The 20372-nt window shown below is 39.3% G+C and overlaps 2 protein-coding genes and 1 long non-coding RNA gene across 5 annotated transcripts; 2 read left to right on the top strand and 1 right to left on the bottom strand.

Moving 5' to 3' along the window:
* Nucleotides 1-1690: 1690 nt before the first annotated feature.
* Nucleotides 1691-14361, top strand: tmco4 (transmembrane and coiled-coil domains 4). Of its 2 annotated transcripts, XM_023338410.1 has the most exons (15): nt 1691-1810; nt 2566-2704; nt 2775-2949; nt 3936-3963; nt 4276-4405; nt 4586-4683; nt 4785-4928; nt 5016-5135; nt 6431-6595; nt 6689-6825; nt 7567-7651; nt 7744-7861; nt 11212-11329; nt 12546-13057; nt 14306-14361. In XM_023338410.1, exons 1-14 carry the CDS (start codon nt 1774-1776, stop codon nt 13011-13013), a joined length of 1962 nt encoding a protein of 653 aa, XP_023194178.1. In that variant the 5' UTR covers nt 1691-1773; the 3' UTR covers nt 13014-13057; nt 14306-14361. The 2 variants fall into 2 exon arrangements, with proteins under 2 accessions (XP_023194178.1, XP_005815550.2); XM_005815493.2 differs by lacking the exon at nt 14306-14361 and having other exon boundaries at nt 12546-14242.
* Nucleotides 9060-10377, top strand: LOC111609518. Its single transcript, XR_002753163.1, has 2 exons — nt 9060-9267; nt 9648-10377. It is a non-coding gene; the product is annotated as an uncharacterized LOC111609518 (long non-coding RNA).
* Nucleotides 12641-20136, bottom strand: htr6 (5-hydroxytryptamine receptor 6). 2 transcript variants are annotated; one of them, XM_014475111.2, is made up of 4 exons: nt 17662-20136; nt 16364-16498; nt 14249-14666; nt 12641-12729 (listed from the first exon to the last, which is right to left on the bottom strand). In XM_014475111.2, exons 1-3 carry the CDS (start codon nt 18574-18576, stop codon nt 14310-14312), a joined length of 1407 nt encoding a protein of 468 aa, XP_014330597.1. In that variant the 5' UTR covers nt 18577-20136; the 3' UTR covers nt 12641-12729; nt 14249-14309. The 2 variants fall into 2 exon arrangements, with proteins under 2 accessions (XP_014330597.1, XP_023194196.1); XM_023338428.1 differs by lacking the exon at nt 16364-16498.
* Between the last annotated feature and the right edge of the window lie 236 nt (nt 20137-20372).

The following is a 20372-nucleotide window of genomic DNA, read 5'->3' as shown; positions in this document are numbered from 1 at the left end:
CTTTACTCCATAAAAACACTGAAAACAAAACAAACAAACTACATTTGTTCATAAGATCAAGATCAAGTAATTGTGCTCCAGCAGAACCCGGGTTCATTACAGAAAATCACAATAAAACACATTGACAAAATGTGAACCCGTTAAATGACTATAAATACGTAAGCTATGTGTTGTGCAAAATATATATTATTCTGACAATATGTCTACTCTACATAATCATGATTCTTTATTATCCGTAATTACCAGAATGACATGACCTTAAAATAAACATCCTATTTCTTCTTTGACACCCATAAACTTTTTGAATCCTTGTATTATTAAACGTGTAAAAATAAACAGTGCTGCATAAATATCCAAAGGGTGCATCTATTCCAGTGACACCAATGTGCTTAACTGAAGCAGATGCAGTTGATATACCTGTCTGATATATCACGATCAAAGCGTCTCATGGAAATGGAAAGCCTTTTCAGACTCAACAAACCACTCTGAGCAAGAAACATTTAAATATATCTGGTGAATACATTTGAAGCCGGGAGTAATGCAGCACACGGAGCTTCAAATAAAATGGGTCCTTTATTGTTTTTTAATGAAAAAAGAACACTTTTCTCTCTTTCTGGGATACAAAGAAACAAATGTAAATGACCCGTATTCTGTCAACATAAAGCCTCAGCTTCGGTGAAAATGGCGGGCTCACCTGTAGCAACGTAGCTTCACATACAAAAGTAAAACTCTTACAAAGGGTGTAATAAACGGCAGTGGCACTTCTAGAGGACAAACAAAGAAAAACATAACATTAACATCCTCTCCTTAACTTTGTTCACAGAAGATAATTCAGCTTCGACATTACCGAACACTTGGATTCTCGGCTTAGGTGGCCATGTAGTCATCCTTTTCACCAGGTCTCGGCACACAAAAAATGTCCTTCTTTTCTCAGAATGCCACGATACATACACAAGAGGTTTTTTTCTACTTCCTGAAATCTTTTGACCTCTCTGTAAAGCAGCACCACATGTTGGCAAAAACAAGAATTGCAACCAGTTGGCGAAACAAAGCAAAACAGGGTTTTATGAGTGTTATGAAAGAAAAATAGAAACTACACTTACACCTACTGGCCACAGATGGATAACACTGATGGATCAGCTGCCTTTCATGTGTTTCTCTCCAAATTGTGGTCGGTGTTACTCACTGTAGTGCTGCCGGCTGCTTTACTTTGGGAATCAATGGCAAATAACTAATATTTATTCCCCAATGGAATAATATTATTATTACAGACATATGGCTTATTATATTTTAGGGCTAATATTGTGAGAAAACCTCTACCCTTGTTCGTGGAAGTTACGTCACTTTTAACTTGACGAGGTTGCGGTGCATTTGAGGATGCTGGTAAATATTTCATTTGCTAACCATAAAAGATCGTTTCACCTATTAACATCTAGTATTGTCAACGCTCGCGGTTGTATTGTATCAGTTATATTTGAACTTAACTGTGTAAAAAAATATATTCTCTAAATAATATATTAAATTAGCAATAATGCTTTTCTAATTTTAGTTTTCCTTTCAGAATTTTAATGATTGAGCTCAGAGTAGCACCGCTAACTACATAATTAAAACGAAAACATTTACTAAAATCTGCTGTTTTTCTTCAGTAAAACAGGAATAAAGCTACTTGTACAGTAGTCTGGGCGAGTGTCGTGAAAGCTGTAATGTCAGAGCTCGGAGTGGAAACGTGAATGCAACAAAAGTTCGGACTTCAGAGTTGTGACAGCTACCATCATGGAGGAAAAACAAAGCAACGCCGACTTCTCACTAGGTACAGCTGATTGCCCTTACTGTTTTCATTAACATAGTGTTAAAATAAGGAAGTAAACTGGTCACGTCGTTTGTATTTCACCAAGTACCGTTCGCTTGTTTACTTACTAAGGGACGAGAGGATAAGACAGCTGTCTCTGCTAATGCTGTTTTACTTTCGCTGAAATTCATAAGGTTTTAAAACTGAAAAATAGATAACATTGAAAAGATGAAGAGAAACTGAATATGTGTGTCGCTTTTTGGCAGCTTGAGTCTGTTGAATTCAGGTCAGCTCATCGGAGAGCGGATGAAGTACAAAGTTAGACTGTAATCTAGTTCTTGCTTTATGAGGACAAAACAATATGAAATAGGCTGCATTCATAACTCAGGCAGCTCAGTTCAATTAAATTTTTAATACCAACGCCGAGAAGCTAGCCACCAAACTATAAATAATTTTCTATGCAAATAAATCAACCATAAAGTAGTGCTTTAGTGTGAAAGGAAAATTATATATACAGTATATATTTTAAATATCATCTTTATCCATGGATGGATGAATGGATACCCGCTTTACTCTAACACCCCTGAAGAAATTAAGCAAAGTGAAGTTACCTATGCAGAAAATAGTTTGCAATGTAACCTCAGTATAGATGCAGCTACTCTTACATCATCACCTTTCAGTCCATCCTCCATAGTGGATAGAGTATGTAGGGTGATGTGTGTGTTTTCTCTCATGTGTGTTGTTGCAGTTTTTCATGAGCCCATTTCTCTTCTCAGACCCTGGAGGAGCAGCAGCAACAGCAGATCATGAGCCGGAGAAAATAACCAGCCGCCAGCTGACCGAACAGAGCCGCTTTGCTTTTGCTGCTCTGTGCTCCGTTTCCTTGGGCCAGCTGTTTTCTGTGTCTGAAAACAGGTGGGGAGGAGATGCTATTGGAGCATGACAGTCCTGTTTACTGTAATGAGAGTTTCTTCTTTATCTGTAGTGCGTTTAGGGAGCAGTACCTGCAGGACTTGGTCCAATGGCTGGGTCTGGACCAGTCGGTGATGCCAGTCATGGGGGCTTTCCTGTCAGGCCTGGGCTCTGAGGGCACAGACACCTTCCTCTCCATCCTACAGGCAGATCCGCTGGTGGCTGCAGGAGCCACGCCCATCATACAGGTGCTTGACTTTCAAATAAGCAAGACTCCTTTGCTATATTAAAAGAATCTCACAGTGGAAAAGCATTTCTGCAATATTTTCTGCAATATTTCGAGATTTCCTTACAGTTCTGCTCAGTGTATGTGTTGGCAGCAGAAACTTGGCTGTTCGTCCAGCTTTGTTTGTCACAGTTCCAATTATTTTAATGTTTTTTTAATAATCAACTCTCTTCCTTGGCAGAGTTTGGTAGCAGATGCCTTGATTTTAAAAATACAACAAAAGATTTATAATAACTGATCATTGCTTTTATTCAAAAACAGAAAGAAACAGTTATCCCTTCTGCTGCTATAATAATATGACCCAAAAACAATCAATTTATGTTAAAAAAAAGGCAAGGTATCTGAAAATTAACACAAACACAGCAGCTGATTATTATATATGTAATAAAAACACTGTGTTAATGAGAGTCAGAGATGGAGATCAGGCCTGCAACTAACGGTTCTTTTAGTTATCTGATGATTAATTATGTAAAATTAGTTTTTACATTCTGTAGACTTTTCATTTAAGATTCTTTTATACAACATTAGAAATACATTAAGAATTCAAATAGACAAATAATTCCATCACTTTTTAAAGTAAGAAAATAAGGATTTATTGCCTGATTTATAACACTGGAACTGGAAGACATTTTAAATATCTAAAATAAATAAACAAAACAACAGAAACAACAACAAAAATATGGAACTAAAGTCTCTGTAAATAAAGCTGAACTTCAGGAACAGATTGTAGTTGAGACCAAAACAGCAGACTGAAACTTTTATCATTCAGTCTTTGGTAGAAAAAGAGAAAAGAAGAAAACAATAAATCATGCATATGGAAATTATTTAGTTTTTTTTTTATCTTATCATGAAATCAATTGACTTATTGCTTATTGCAAGCAGAGAACAAAGCTGGTGGTTGAATTCATTCCTCCATCTGTCCTAACCAACTCTGTCTTTCCTCTCCAGGATCTGGTGTCTTTGTCTGTCAAAGATGGTAAGGATCATATAAACATCATGTTGACAGGTGTTTTTTTTTAAATATCTTTAAACCAGAGGTGTCAAACTCCAGTCCTCAAGGGCCGGTGTCCTCCAACTTTTAGATGTGCCTCTGCTGCACCACACCTGAATAGAATAATTAGGTCATTAGCAAGGCTGGGAGAACTGATCTACACAAGGAGGAGGTAATTAAGCCATTTCATTCCAGTGTTTTGTACCTGTGGCACATCTAAAAGCTGTAGGACAGCGGCCCTCGAGGACTGGAGTTTGACACCTGTGCTTTAAACGGATGACTTGTTGTGCCTGTTAGGTCAATATGATGCCAGAGCGAGAGTCCTGATCCGTCATGTGAGCTGTTTGCTGCGAGTGTCTCCTCAGCAGCTGGAAGAGTTTGAGGAGACGCTGGGAGAGAGGCTGAGGGAGGCAGGAGAGGAGAGCGAGTAAGCTTCATAGAAACATTTCACTCAAAGCTGTTTTCATTTGCAAACATATATCGTGTTTATTATTTCTGATGGCAGTAAGATAGCACTGTGGTGTAACCAGGGAGATGTTATCTCGGAGACTACAGGATTTCCTGGTTTCCTTTAACTCATGCAGCTCATCTGTCTGATTCCAACCAGAGAGGAGTCGTCCCGCCGCCAGAGGAGAGAACGAAAACGAAAGCTGAGACGCTACCTCCTGATTGGCTTGGCCACTGTGGGGGGAGGGACCATGATCGGTGATTACTCCTGTTCTTCAGAGGAGCAACCAGGCTTTTAGGAAAATAAAGCTGATGTGAAGACTATCCTGTGTTTTGTGTTGTGTAACTTTTTCTTCCAGGTGTGACAGGTGGACTGGCGGCTCCGCTGGTGGCAGCCGGGGCTGGCGCAGTGCTGGGGGCCGGTGGGGCTGCGGCTCTGGGCTCAGCCGCTGGTATTGCTATAATGGCCTCTCTGTTTGGAGCTGCTGGAGCCGGACTGACTGGTAACTGACTGGGCTCGTCTCACTTTTTACAACTTCAGCATGATTTATATTAGATTTTATCCTGATTTCCACGCGTCCTCTCTGCAGGATATAAAATGAATAAGTGTGTTGGGGCCATAGAAGAGTTTGAATTTCGACCAATGAGCTCTGGGAAGCATCTGCACCTGACCATAGCTGTGACTGGTTGGCTCTGCAGTGGGAAATACAGTGAGTGAGCCTCCAGTCAAGTTTGGTTTCCTGTCAGTCTGCACTTCATATCTTTACAGATTAGAGCCAGTCTGCAGTACTCTAAATGCTTATTAAACCCCCTCATATGTTTATGTTTTTATTTTAAAGAAGCCAGACTTTCTTCAGATGTTTTAAAGAAAAAGTGTGTTTTTCAGCAGTTTCTTTGGACTTCTTTATTTGGACCTTTGTGATTCATTTTGAGGTCCAGTTCCTGTCTGTGAGCGTTTATTGATCAGCTTGATGAAAGTGAGATGTCAATAAAGCACGACTCATAATATGTACATTAGGGCTGAAAGTAACAATTTAGTTTTAGTTTAGTTTAGTTTAGTTAGATTAATCTATTGAGTATTCTGATGATTATTCAATTAATCAGATAAAAACGGGCACATTTTGCAGGTTTTCCATTTGAGCCTCTTTAAAATTAGAAATGGACTAAAATATGTAAATGAACACATAACTCAGTTCCTTTTTTTACAGAATTTAAACAAAGTCAAGCTAAACTATACTGCTTGAGGAGATTTTGGTGGAATATATTTACAGACAGGTTGTTTATTTTTATCTGAAATATAAAATGTATATATTTTTTAAGCTTTTGGCTTAATTTCTGCTGATTAAGTTGTTCTTTCAGCAATTGGCCTTTTTGAGGCTGTATGCTCCAGTTAATGATTAATTAATTACTAAATAACGTGACAATTATTTCATAAGTCATCACAATTAATCTGATTAATCGTCTCACCCCTGGCATGTGCTCAGTACAAAATATAATAAAAACTGACTGAGTAACTTAAAAATGTTAAATATTGTTGATTATCCTCACCAGATATCATCTTGTATTACATTGTAAGTTCAGTAACATTGATCCATCTGTCATATTTAAACTTTAATACAGTTAGACAACAAATAATCACAGGAAGTGAACAGAAACACATGGACTTTGATTTTTTTATTGATTCATTTTTACCTTGAACTTAAGAGCTCATTGTTGTCGATTACATTGTTCTAGAAAGTTCCAAGAAGAAAACATTTGCATAAATAATAGAGGCATTAAATGCACAAAATGTTTGTGACATGCATCAACAGCTATTATTGTATGTGTAACTAAGCAGAAAACACTGAATAAATTCCTCTCTTACATAAAAGTGAGCAGCTCTTCCACTAAAACGCACTCAGTCACAAGCTCATTGTCCCTTCTCACACAATGGCTGTAAAAAGACTCAGCATTGAAGAGCCACTCAGACGTCCCCTAAAAAACAACCTGCGCCTGCTGCATTCAGGTTCGTACCAGGCCCCGTGGTCCAGCCTGGGGGAGTGTGGCGAGCAATACTGCCTGGTGTGGGAGTCGCGCTTCCTCCGGGATCTGGGCTCCGCCATGATTTCTCTACTGGACGGTCTGGTCAGCATGGTGGCTCAGGAAGCCCTGAAGTACACCGTGCTCTCAGGTACTGCCAGATCTCCAGTCAGTTAAGAAGAAATCCTGCTCCTGATTTGGTCCTGGATCCATTTGAATATATTTGTGACTGTCTCTTTATCAGGCATCGTGACAGCTCTGACGTGGCCCGCATCTTTGCTAGCAGTGGCCAGCATCATTGACAACCCCTGGTGTGTTTGTCTGAACCGCTCGGCGGAGGTGGGCAAACACCTGGCTCAGGTGCTGAGGAGCAGGCAACAGGTAGGCCCACACCGTCATCCTGTCAGGGCTCAGTCTAAGCAGCTGTACAGCTGTGATGTAATTGTTTTAGTTGGCGAATTTAAAATTGCTGTTTCTGTACTTACTTTTCAAACAAAATGCTTAAGAGCTGAAAAGAGATTAAATAAAATTATTTAATTTGTTTCTAGAAACCTGAATGTTGTTAAATTACTGCATCTATCTTCCATCCATTGAGTTTGTCATTTATTTTTTAATCTGATGTCTTTTGACATTTGATTCTTCAAATCTTTGGCAGTTCATTTTGTTTTGTTTTTCTTAACATTTTTCTTATGTTTGGTAAAAATAATAAAACATTTGACAGCTCTGTGACCAACTTTAACCCTGAATGACGTTTTACAAAGTTATTTTATCTTATTTTTTAACTCTTTTCCATCCATTTTGTCTTTTCCATCTGATTGTTTTTAAATCAAATTAAACTCCACTGGGCTGAGAGAAGCATCTTTTTCATCCATCTCTGTTGATAGTGGATACTGCTTGTGGGCCATTTTTCGGTTCTGACCAGAAACATTATATGTTTTTTTTTTTAAGTGATTAGCTGTGTTAAAAAATTTAATACATTGATATCTAAGCATTTAATAATCTAACATTAAAAAGTCTCAGCTTTAGAAAATATGCATAACAACTAAGATAAAAATACTCATGAATTGTTAATGTAAATAATTACTTGGAGAATGAAACTGTCTTTTCTGACTGTATTTAAAGGGGAAGCGGCCCGTCAGCCTCATAGGTTTCAGTCTTGGAGCCCGAGTCATCTACTACTGTCTGCAGGAGCTTGCTAGTGATAAAGGTACCGTATCAGGGTCTGTCATTTGATCAACTGCAGTGCTACTGTTTAAAGTGGAAGCAGAGGTAAATGCAGAGCATTTCTCTAATCCTCAGGTAGTGAAGGAGTGGTAGAGGATGTGGTCCTCCTCGGAGCTCCTGTTGACGGCTCTGAGAAGTCCTGGGAAAGAATGGTCAAGGTGGTGGCAGGAAGAATAGTCAACGGGTACTGCAGGTAAACTCATGATCTCTAATGATTAGGGGCCTCTTGTATAAAGCATGCGTGCGCACAAAAAATGTGCGGTGCCATATTTTATGCACAAGTCGGCATGTTTAAAAATGAATGTAAATATACGCAAACTTTTGACCTGCAGTGAAAATGTCCTCCAGCCACGCAAACCTTTTCTGTGGGCAATATCAAACTACAAGCACCAAAACTCACCTAAACACACTGAAATCTGACAATTTATGGAGCGCTTCTGCTGCTGTCTTGTTTAGTTCTGTCCGTCATTAATAGAAGGATTCAGAGGGAGCGATTGATCATAGGTCATATTAATCTGCTAGGAAATGTTGATGATGGTTTATTATCAGTTAAATTAATCCAGACTGATCATCCTGGAGCTCTTAGCAAAACTTAAAGAGCAGCCGTGCGTTATCAGTGCAACTGTAGTCATCTACTTTGTGAATGCACCTTTATGGAGAGAAAACGTCTCTATTCTGTAAATGTACAACTTATGCACATGATTTCTCTATTTAGAATAAACGTACACATTCTCACTCAAAGGACTCTCTGACACACTGTCTTTAAATCCTGACTGAATGCTGTTCAAACAGGCATTTCTTTATTTTCTTTATTTATTTATTTGGAATTTTTTCTTTAAAAATTATTGTTTTTATTTTTTGTGAAGTGGCCTCATGTACAGTGGCCCTTAGATGCAAACCACTTCAACAAAATCAAAAACACAACATTAACTGGGCGTGCTGTGGTGGCGTAGGGGATAGCGCGACCCACGTTTGGAGGCCTTGAGTCCTCGACGCGGCCGTTGCGGGTTCGATTCCTGGACCCGGCGATAGTTGCCGCATGTCTTCCCCTCTTCTTCCCCTTTCCTGTCAGCCTACTTTCATATAAGGCAGTGGTCCCCAACCTTTTTGGTCGCGCGGACCGGTCAGCCCTTCGCAATTTTGCTGCGGATCGGGGGGTGTTCGCGCGCGTCTTAAGTATCGAGTCCGATGCTGTTTGGGGGGGCTGGCTCAATTTTGACGTGCAAGACGTAACCGGTAAAATCCGGTTTAGGATTTTCAAAATAAAAGATCCGGAAGTAGTTCATTATTTCTTGCCCGGCCCGGTACCAAATGGTCTGCGGACCGGTACCGGTCCGCGGCCCGGTGGTTGGGGACCACTGATATAAGGGACACAAAAAGAAAAGAAAAAACCCCAAAAAACCCCACAACATTAACGAAGCATAATTACAAATTCAAAAGCACAACATTAACAAAGCACTACAACATTGAATACGCTGAGTCCTACTTACGTCACCACCATCTTCCATCTTGAAAGTGGCAGTGGAGAAAACGTGCTGCATGGACTAGTTTCAACGGTTTTACAGTACAAAGTGGACCCACTGCCTTTACCTTTCACAGGTAAGAATTAAAGATAATAATAATGATGTAAATTTACGAGCAGAATTTCTTGACTTTGTGGCCAGTACTGTGCATTTCCGTGGTGAAACAAACTTTGAAACAACCAAGAAATATTTCCTTTGTAACTAAATTGGCACAGTTAACTACTCTGACTATTTTCTTAGCTAACTTTTTTTTTAAACTGTGTAGTTTTTCAAAAGAGGGAGAGGTAATGAGAAACCTGCAACGGTCATTTGTTTATTGTTGCCATGGCTACCTAGAAGCTAGCAAGACAAGTTGCTGTTTGTCTGGTCAAACATGGTTACTTTAATGTACGTCAGTTGTCTGTAAAATGCTTTTTATAATTTATGTAGATTAAAATAATTTGTTTGATATTACAGCGAACCAGAAGTGGGCTGAAAGCAAATTAATTCAGAGAGCAGTGCGCATCCCGGGGGATTTCGTCAGGACAGGTCCATAAAGATCAGAGCTGGAGCTGTTTTTCTTCAGACTTCTGTTTTGCAGTTCATCTCCACAATGTCTGTGTTTAGATGCTAAGTCATATGGTGAAGATATGTTTTTTTTCCTGAATGTGAATGAATCAGGGATGTATTTTCTATTACACTGTTAGATAATTTTTATCATTCGCTTTAACCTGTGATGTTTCAGAGGCCCAGTCACCGAACTGCTCCCAGCTTGACCAGCAGACTGAACCCCTGCCTGTGCTCTGTGTTGCCAGTATAATATAAATTTGTAATGTACTGCACACTTTTTTTTTCACTTTTTGGGTATTTTAAGGGAAATATCTCAATTTGAAGTATTAGGGTATTATGACAGTTCATGTAAAGAAATTAAAAATAATTTAGTCAGATTTTGTGCACACTGCTGTCTATAGCACAGTTAACATATTAATAATTTTTTTTAAAAAGTAAAAATACGTAGTTAAAGTTTGACAACTATTATCAAAGTTTGTCTTTACAATAAAATGTCTAAAAATTTAAATGAAGTTATGTTTTTTATTCATATCTTGAAATGGACAAATGCACATTGAATTATGGAATTGTGTTAATAGTGAGTACATCACTGTAAAGGTGTGTGTGTGTGTTCATCAATAAAAACGATTTATCAGAATCGGCTGTATCAAATGTAATTATTGTGCTCCAAAACAATTAAATAATCACATCAAAAAGTTTGAAACATTGTCCCTTGTTTTTTTCATTCCTGTATATAATAATGTGTGAGAGACTGTGTCAGTGACATTCATTAACTTGAAATACTTTGCAGAACGGCACTTTATGAGGTTTGGTCCATTTACAGTACTTGTATTCGCTTGCTCGTAGATAAGCCACTTTCAATATGGCGGACGCTATAATGTATCGCAACAACGGGCCGACCCGCTCAAGCGATAACTTCCGGGTCAAAAGCACTGTCGTCCAATCAGCGATCTCTCAGGTCTCCAACTGGGACATACCCTTTGCGTTGCAGTGCTTCGTTAATGTTGTTGTGTTTTTGAATTTGTAATTGTGCTAAGTTAATGTTGTTGTGTTTTTGGAATTGTGGTATGTAATTGTGGAAGTGGTTTGCACCTCAGGGCCACCGTACAAAAGCACATTTTAAATAAAAATATATAATTATTGTTATCATACTTATACTGCTACAAGCAAGGACCGTTGCTATGGTTATTGCTTCACGTGGTGGCAGACTTCCGGGTATTTATACTAATTTTCATATGTTTTCGGATTTATAGATTTATAAATGCGCACAGCTTTATACATCAAATTTCTTTTGTGTGCCGCACTTTTCTAAATCTGTCCGTATGTCAAGTTTTAGTGTGAAAACTGCGCACTCTTTTATACATGAGGCCCAAGATGTCTACCGATTATACAGTCTCTGTAGGAGTTTTTTATTGCTAAAAATCTGTGGCAGTGGATCAGTAAATGACTTTCTGAATCCTCCGCCCGTCAGAGGCGACTGGCTCCTGGGCTTCCTGTACCGAAGCTCAGCTGCACAGATGTCTGTCGCTGGGCTGCAGCCAATCAACATCCAGGACCGCCGCATAATTAATGTGGATCTCTCATCTGTGGTAAGCCCTCATGCCGTTAGAATAGTTAAAAGGAAAACAGTGCTCAAACTAGACAACAGTCTGACATAATTCCTCTTTAATTTAATGAAAAATGTCTAGACTACTTGAGAGACCTTCATAGATTGTAAATCAGTTTTATCATTAGATTATAAGCTAATCATAACTCACTTCATTTTTAGATTGAAGTGTGTCTTTAGATGAGGCAACTGGCATGTCAATCTGAGAAACAGTGAGAGCAGTTTTAATAAAAAAGAGAGACTGTTCATGGAGTTCTAACAAACATTAATCTGCTGGTTTGAACCAAACATGACATGATGAGTGTCAGGACTTTTACATTTATATATAAGAAATAAATAAATAAGATTAATCTAACTAATAGTTTTGACCTTTTATACACTGAGCACAGATAATTCCAAGTTAATCCCTATGATTCAATAAGGACAGAACTCAACAAGACAGCAGCTTATTCTGTCTTTATGCAATACAACACCCAAAACAGACACAATGCAAAACAAAAGATCAAAATTTAAACTCATACTTCATATACGTCACAGGACTGATAAAAATCCACTTCCTTTCTCTACTTTTACACCCACAGACGACGCATTTGTATGAACATACAACAGAAACAGTGTGACAGCAGCTTCATGAAAAAGTTTCAGCAAATATTAGTCTTATTGGTTTGAACCCAGCATAAGCATATTTATTTAACATTATAAATTATATAAATAAACTCACTATTCTGGGTTTCAATAAAAGTAGAAATCATTATGTAATGATTCCTAATCTAAACAGGAATGGTTTGGTACAGTGGTGTCCAAACCTTTTTGTCTGGGGGCAAAACTGGCAAATTTAAATTACTAGTGGGCCACAAAATTTATTAAATTAAAAATACAAAATAGTTTACTGTGATTTTTTGTTTTGTTTTACCTGCTCAACAATAAACATTTATTTTAATGAAATCTGACTGGTCATCAATTGTTTAGTGATTTTTTTGGTCAAATTTTTACCATTCATGACTTGCGGGCTGGGGTCGAATAAAATCCTTTCAAGGGCCACAAATAACCTCTCGCCGCACTTTGGACACCCACGTGTAGTATGATAAAAACCTGACTTTTTAAACAGTTTGTATAAGTATCTGGTTTCAGTTGCATATGCATATTAGTAATCTGTGTCAAAGTCAAAATTAAGAAAACATCTGCATGATGTCTGCCAGGTGAAAGGCCACTTGGACTACATGCGTCAGATGGACACCATCTTGGTGGCAGTGGGAGTTCCCACCAAAGAAGTGGCAGGAGCTTCATTTGTTCTTCCTCAGTCTGTAAGAGTCGCTCAGAAGACCGTGGACAATCTGGACTGGGCCGAAGAGCAGCATCGAGCGAGCGAGACTCAGAATCCTGCTGAGAAAGACAAAACGTCGTCACAAGAGAGCGCAGACTGGAGGGACGAGACAGAGGACATGGGCAATGGCTGGGACATTCCTGACATCACAGATTTGCTAGACTCGCTGAATGAGACGGAACCAAATAACGGAGTCTCAGTTCTAAACATTGTTTCCCCCAACGACACCACATCCTCTGATTTTATTGCTCAGAACAGCAGAGAGGAGGCTGAGCCGGATGATGAGCAGATATCCTGGAGCTGGAATGACGCACACTGGACTGCGGATCACTTACACAAATAAAAACCTGGAGAAGAGCGAGTTCCAGGACCATCTTCTCCTCTCAGGTTATTCTATGCAACACAGAAGCTTCTTCAGTGAAAAGACATTTCTGTTGTTGGCAGAGAAAACACGTCTCATACATGCATATGGCAGCTTTTAGAAAATGAATTAACTGCCTTGTTTCATTACTTAATGTATGAATAATTTAATCATAATTTTGCAACACAGTATTTTTTATGAACTGTAAAGGTGATTAATATTTGTTCTCCTGTGAGACCAAGTACCTGCAGAATAGTTTAGTTTGCTGGTTAAGCAGATGCTACATGATTGGAGGAAATGTTCATCCTTCCATCCTCATTTTACATGTAGACTGGTTTCTAACAGTTCAGTCATTTCATGGCCTATTTATCTTTGGCCATGAAAGGAATGTGATACATCTTTTATCAGCAAGTGAAGTTAGTTTTATAAAAGTATGCACGATCCATGAATTTATTTCTCATTTTCATACGTTCTTACCCCATATTTTATTAATATTTTACATGATATGCTACAAAAAGTAGGGCATCTTAGTGAATCAATGGAAAAATGCACAGTTTTAGATTAAATTAGGCAGTGCTGCTTTGTGTTGGTGTATCACATAAAACCCCAATGAAATATACTGAAATATTAAAGTTCAAGGAGCGTGAATACTTTTGGAAACCACTATATGGTTAGTTTGGTAAAACTCAGCTCTTTGTTCAACGCTTCGCTACGTCCAGAGGGTCTGGACCCTCGGCTAAATAATTACTTCCTGGAGGTGTGACCTCTGTTGAGGTTTTTATTTTTACCCAACTGACGTAATGTGCCAGTTGCATGCTATGAAGCTTACTGGACATTGTTTGCACTGTAAACAACCATCCTCCACTGTGAAGAGAGAAGAGCTGATCTGAACAAGGCGATTGGTTATGTTAAATATTTGGAGGTTCATCACCGACTGAACGGCTTCCTTCACTTCCTCTGCTGCCATTGCTAAACCGCAGAATACAATCTAAATTAGAGCAGAAAATCAACAGCATCATTTTCAAAAATTTTCTAGAAAAAACAAAGAGCTGGGAAAGTTGAAAATTTGATAGAAAAATTTTTTAACTAAATGTTAAACAATGTTTTGCTTCTTCTGTTCTTCCAACAAACACTCTCAGGAAGTTGTGTTCATATGTGTTAAATCTGATTTTCTCTGTTCAGTCAAATATAAAATATTACTGAATATCAGTACTTACCAATGGCCCGTCCTTCCTGTGTAATCCCTCAGTCACTAACTGGCTGTGCTTCCACAGTGATTCAGTCCAGGTTGTCCACCTGGTTGGGAAGAAGCAGAGGCAACTCGATCCCAGCTTGTTCGGCGTCCAGCAGGTTGACGCCTTCCGTGGCAGTGGCTGCTGGGTGTGCGGGGTCGGAGGCCAGAGGCGAGGTCGGGTTGCTGGCCATGTTGGGCTCCCCTGAGTTGTGCAAAGAGATGGAGAGAGCCGGCGAGGGTCTCCTGGGTGACCGTGATGAACAGCAGGGCAGGAGCTTAGCCAGAGCTCGCTTGAAGTCCCTCATGAACAGCGGGTAGATGATGGGATTTATGGTGCTGTTACAGTAGCCCAGCCAGGTGATGGTGTCAAACAGCGCAAGTGGGACACACTCACACACTGCCTGGAGAAAAACACAGGATTTCCTGGCATCACAACGTAGCAACAGGAGTTTCTTTACAAAATATGTAGGAGATATGAAAAATAAATTTTAAAAAATGCTAAAAACTGTTTCTTCTCATGGAACATTGAGTTATGTTAACCTTGTCAATGTTTAAATACTTTTAAGATGTGAGTTTGTTGTAAGAAGCAGGCAGTAGTGTAGAACAGTGGAAGAAACAAAAGGTTTCTAAAGCACGCCTGGACCAAGACAAAAATTACAGAGTAAATCACAAACCTAACGTACAGAGTTTAATCTGTGCAGCTTTTGTTTGAATGAGTGAAAATATATGTATATCTTTGACACAAGCATTTTAAACTGACAATGAACTTTTTGCACCCTTATTTGACAATAACATCATCTTACAAATTAAACAAGTGTGAGTATTCTTTGATTTTATAGCACACATTTTTAATGCATTTAGTTTTAAGGGAAAAATGGATTGTGCTTAAGGAAGTTGATTGAATAGAAAAAAACTTTTTAAGGAAATTTTGGGCTGAATAAAGTTTTTGATCATTTCACTCTGAACCGTGTCACAACATTACCCATCATGCACTGCAACGGGAAAGGTTGAATGTCAGGTGAAAGATACTGAATGATAAAGTTCAGATGTGCATAAAATCTAGTAAAATTAAAAATAATTGATTATTTTGAAACCATCATGTTTTATAAATTAAATCTCCAGTTTAAAAATGCCTTTTCCTGTGGTGAAAGGCCAAAACTTAAGCTGTGAGAGGTTCCACCATAATTTGTTCCAAAATGTTACAAACTGAAGTTGATCATACTGAATTAAAAAAAAAAAATCTGACAGTTTGTAAACCAGATTTGTCATAAACAAGCTCATAGTTTATTAGCTCTTAGCTCCATATCGTTTGACATGTGATTGCTTGGATTGATGATTTTGAAGGTTTAGACAGCAACAATGAAGAAGGAGACAGCTGTTAGATGAGAGCTTCCAATATTATGAAGATGAGACAAGGAGGCGGTGGGAATGAGACAGAAGGAGGGATGTGTTTCACGCACCACATTGAGTGTGAAAAGAAAGGAGAGCGCAGACACACTGAAGTCTCTGCAGCTCTGTTACTCAGACGGAGAGGCAAGAGGGCACAGATGGTAAATCAAAATGACAGGATCAGCTTGAAAAACAGGACAAGTGTCATTACTAATTTAGATTAAGCTGCATTTTGACATTTATTCAGTCTCAAAGAGCATTTCATGCCACTTCCTTGTTTGTTATGAGTACATATTCAGTTCAGTCTAATCAAAATGATTTGTTTCAACAATTTGAAAATTGTAAATGGTCCTTTAGTGGGCTGCTTGCTTGGCTTTAAATGAGTCAAACATACAAAGCTGAAATGCCAATCTATTTCCTTTTTGGCTTGGCAAGGCTGTGACACCAAGGCTGGCCAACACAAAAATAGACCAGTATCCAAGTGTTTTTTCACTCTGCCTTCCTAGCGCATTTATTTTTCATACTTGTCATGCTTGCAAAATAATTGGTGAGAAGAATCACTGAATCATACGAAGAGTCATTCCAGAAGACAAAAGTGTTGCAAATGTTTGTAGCAAAACCGTTAAAGTCCTGCATGTGCGTGGGAGTGGACTAAAGCTTTAACGGGTTGCAGTACTGTATCGGCCAGCGGTCAGGGACTCATACTGACCTGAGCCATGTTTGTGATGAAAAAGGGTAACCAGGCGCTGAAGAAAAGTCCCAGAAGGACTCCTAGTGTGAGGCTGGCCTTCAGTGCCCTCCGACCCTGCTTGTGAGCAAGACGGCGCTCACTGGTCACAGACAGCTAAGGATAGCAGGGAGTGACAGAAAAACGGTAGATCTACTTTTACTGCTGCCATCATGGATGAATTGTTAGACAATAAATAATAAAAATTAGCTTACAAGTCTAGCATGCCATAGAAGAATACACCAAGTAGCTAAAAAGACAAAAGTACCAACAACAGAACTAGTACCCATATTTATTTTACAACTTATTTGGGTGTCTTTGGTGTAATTCTGACTGATTCTAATTATTTTAACTATTCATTTTTATGCTATGGTAATTAAGCTACACAATTATATAAGTTGTAATCAACCTTTCTTAGACTTGTTCAAAGTCAGTCTTGTTCATAAACTTTCCATTGATAGTCTTACCACATAAATGGAAATTTAGGGAGATTTCTGGATATTTATTTGGATTTCAGATTCATATAAAATGAACACTAACATGAACTTTAACTTAAGAGCAGAGGGAAAATCAGTGAGAGAGAGAATATTTATTAAAATCAAAAATTAAACTACATCCTTAACCATTCACTGAGTAATTAAGTAAACGAAACACACAAGCGATTAAAAAGTAGTTAAAGAACTAACGTTCATCAAGAATTTTTTCAAAACTGCTAAAATTGGGTATATTTTAAAAAATAAAAAATAAAATTAATTTTTGGAAGCAATTTGAAGTGATACATGAATTACATTTTGAATACTTAGTGAGGTACTCTACAGCAAAAAGAAAAGTGTTGCAGTTTGTTTTTATACTCAGAAAAGAACGAATAATAATGTCTTTACTACCTCCTTCAAAGCTGGACAAACCAATCTTACACTTCCACTGGATGGAGCTGTGACATTTAAATAACAGCCTTTAAAAGCAACACAGTGAGTCTCTCTGGGTGAAGCTACTGTATACATTTTTCCCTCTAGCTATTTCAAAAAAGGAGAATTATTCAACAGGTTATTTTTAAATGTTCAAGGTTGCAGTGCAACCAAGCAACTTCTTGTCCTTCCTTAAGATTTCCATGATGGGTTTTTTTTGCCTCTATAAATGTCAAGAACTTCAGTTAGGAAACCTTTGCACTACATAACCAGCTCCTATTGTGACTAGCTGGTCAGGAGCCTTTTCCTTTAAACTTCAACAAACCTTCATGCAGTATTCACCTTGGCAGAGTTTCAGTTTCATTGTTCTCTTACCAGTGCATTTTGAGACATGGCAGGTCCTTGATGACCGCAGTCACATCCATCTTGCTGAGCTGACCCGGCAGCAACTCCGGGCGAAGGAGGCCGGGAAGGTTCTCCAAAGGACAGATGAGGGTGAGGAGGGTGGCTCAATGCCGCAACTCTCTTTGCTTGTCTCCGTGCTGCCAGAAGGATCCGGCAATAGGTGAAGCAAATGGCGCTGGAGGGCAAAAAGAAGGTAAGCACGGATGCCACCAAGGCAAAGGGCAGAGTCACCCGCAGGCGGCACTGAAAGGACGCAGCTCCCATTGGTGACTGCTGGAAGTAGGAGTCCGGGTATTGCTTTTCATGGAAGAAACTGATGTTACCCAGGCTGACTTGAGGAATTAGCCAGTATTCATCCCCGTGACCCAAACTGTGCCAGTTCATCTTAATGGGAAAGAAGGAGGCCAGGGCTGCCAGACTCCAAGCGGCCCCAACCAGAAGTAGAGCCCGGGGTGGGGTCATCCTCTGCTTGTAGAGTAGCGGCGAAATGATGAAGAGGTAGCGGTCAAGGCTAATCACACACAAGTTCAGGATGGACGCACTGCAGCACATGACATCGAAGCAAAGCCAAACCGGGCAAAAGGCAGGCCACAGCACCCAAGAGCCGCACAGCACGTTGAGCATGGCTGGGGGCATGACCACCAACGCCACCATCAGGTCAGAGAAGAACAGAGACACCAGGAAGCAGTTGGAGGTGCAGCGCAAAGAGCGGTGGGAAAACACCAAAGCGATGAGCAGGATGTTGCCACAGATGGTCATGAAGATGATGGCAGTCAACATGAAGGCCAACAACCAGGGGCCGCTGCCCGTGATGTTCCAGTCACTGGAAACAAGAGAGCTGCCCTTGGAACTGCCCACAGAGACAGATGGGTGAGAGTCGGTCATGGTGGATGCAGTGATCCAGAAATCAGCCTCTAAGGGTCACTCCCCTAAGCACTGGATCTAATTCCTGGCCAAAGCTCACACCTCAAAACTTTACCACAGAGGTCTTGCTATCAAAATCCACCCAACTCCTCCTCTCCACGGGTTAACATCTCCACATTGGCAGGAATCCCTCGTAGTGGAGTGGGCTCACTCTGCAGAGACTAAACTGAAATCCCCCAAACTGTTTGCCTCATCTCTCCATCCTGGCCAGCATGTCCTTCCTTCATCCACAGCTGAGAGCCAGAATGAGCTCTTCGGTAACTGACAGAGGGTTTTTAAGCTGCATGTCACAATGATGACAGGCACTGGAGGAGGGCACAAAGAGAGATAAGCCTTTACTTCGCATGTAAAAGCAGTGCCAGAGGCATGACCCACTGAGGATGGAGAGAGATCCTCGTAAACGCGCCTTGGAGAAAAAGACTCAGCCAGCTTTTGTAAGCCTTTAACTGAGCAGAAGCTCTTTCTCTCTCAATCACAAGTCCTTTTATTCTGGGAAACAGAGAAACAAAAATCTGTAATAAATAGACACACAAAAAAGCTGCAACAGTCATTAACCAACCAAGGCTGTGTTCAGAAGTGCTCTACAGGTTTCATGGTCCTTGTAAAAGCGCCACATCCCTTTGTCTCCGTTAATCCCTGAGGTGGCCACTTCATCGTGTTTCCCCAGCCGCAGCGCACGGCTACTGAGAGCGAGCGTGTCCAACATGGAGCATAACCATGCACAATCATAGCCCAGATATGCTAATTCTGCATCATAGGAACTATGTGGGTGGTCTTTCTCCTTGTTTGGTTCTGAAGCTTTTATCCGTTTCAATAAAAAATATGCGCATTTTTGTAAAGCCTTATTAAAATCTGATATGTTCTCTTAAAGTTGCTGCAACAGGGTTTTTTTTCTGGCTTTCTGGATTTAGTTTCTATATGGAAGCATTTTAAAAATACCTGAACAGAATCAGATACTTTTTTTGTTTTATTGTTGTTTTTTTACACCAATTGTACCCAAGATATCAATAGTATATTTTTCTCAGTGTGCTTTTTGGAGCTATAAGTGATTAAAAAGTGATTTTTCAGCTTGAATATTTTTTTAGATCTGTATTTTATCAGATACTTTGATTTTAACCGTTATTATCCGAACAAAAACATTCTGCCATATGTTTGGTTATAAGCTTAGATTCTTTTGGCTGGAAGAGGAATCTCTGCTCTATTTTTAATTATTTTTTGTCCTCAAACACGTTTCCTTCACAGAGTATTCTTGTATTTAGTACCAACTCTTAATTCTTTCTCCTTGACATGTCTGTTCCTTGGTTTTCATGCTGATGTTTGTTCACTAATATTCTCTAACAACCTTCAGGCTTTCACAGTACAGCTGAATTATGGGGATGTTAAATCACACACTGTTTACTGATAATATGACTTCTGAAAGCAACTGGTAGAACAGGATCGTATACAGAAATATCAAAGTGGGACTCCAAATACCTGCCACACTTTACAGATTTAAAAAAAAACATTTTAAACACAAATTTTTTTTCCTACTTTGTGTTTATCTAACACATAAAATCCCAAACACAAAGTTTAAAACACATAAACACAAAGTTTATCTAACACATAAAATCCCAACAAAATACACTTGCCCACTGCCTTATGTGACAACGGTTTCAAAAGTAAAAACTTAAAGACAGGAATTTCACCTCCACCTGTTATTGACCTTGTTTTACTGAACAAAAACACAACCGATCAAAAATTTGACCTGATCCACACCT

This window comes from Xiphophorus maculatus, chromosome 1 (assembly GCF_002775205.1).
Source record: "Xiphophorus maculatus strain JP 163 A chromosome 1, X_maculatus-5.0-male, whole genome shotgun sequence".
Lineage (NCBI taxonomy): Eukaryota > Metazoa > Chordata > Actinopteri > Cyprinodontiformes > Poeciliidae > Xiphophorus > Xiphophorus maculatus.
The sequence above is the reverse complement of the archived record's forward strand: the minus strand, read 5'-3'. Positions and strand labels throughout refer to the sequence as shown.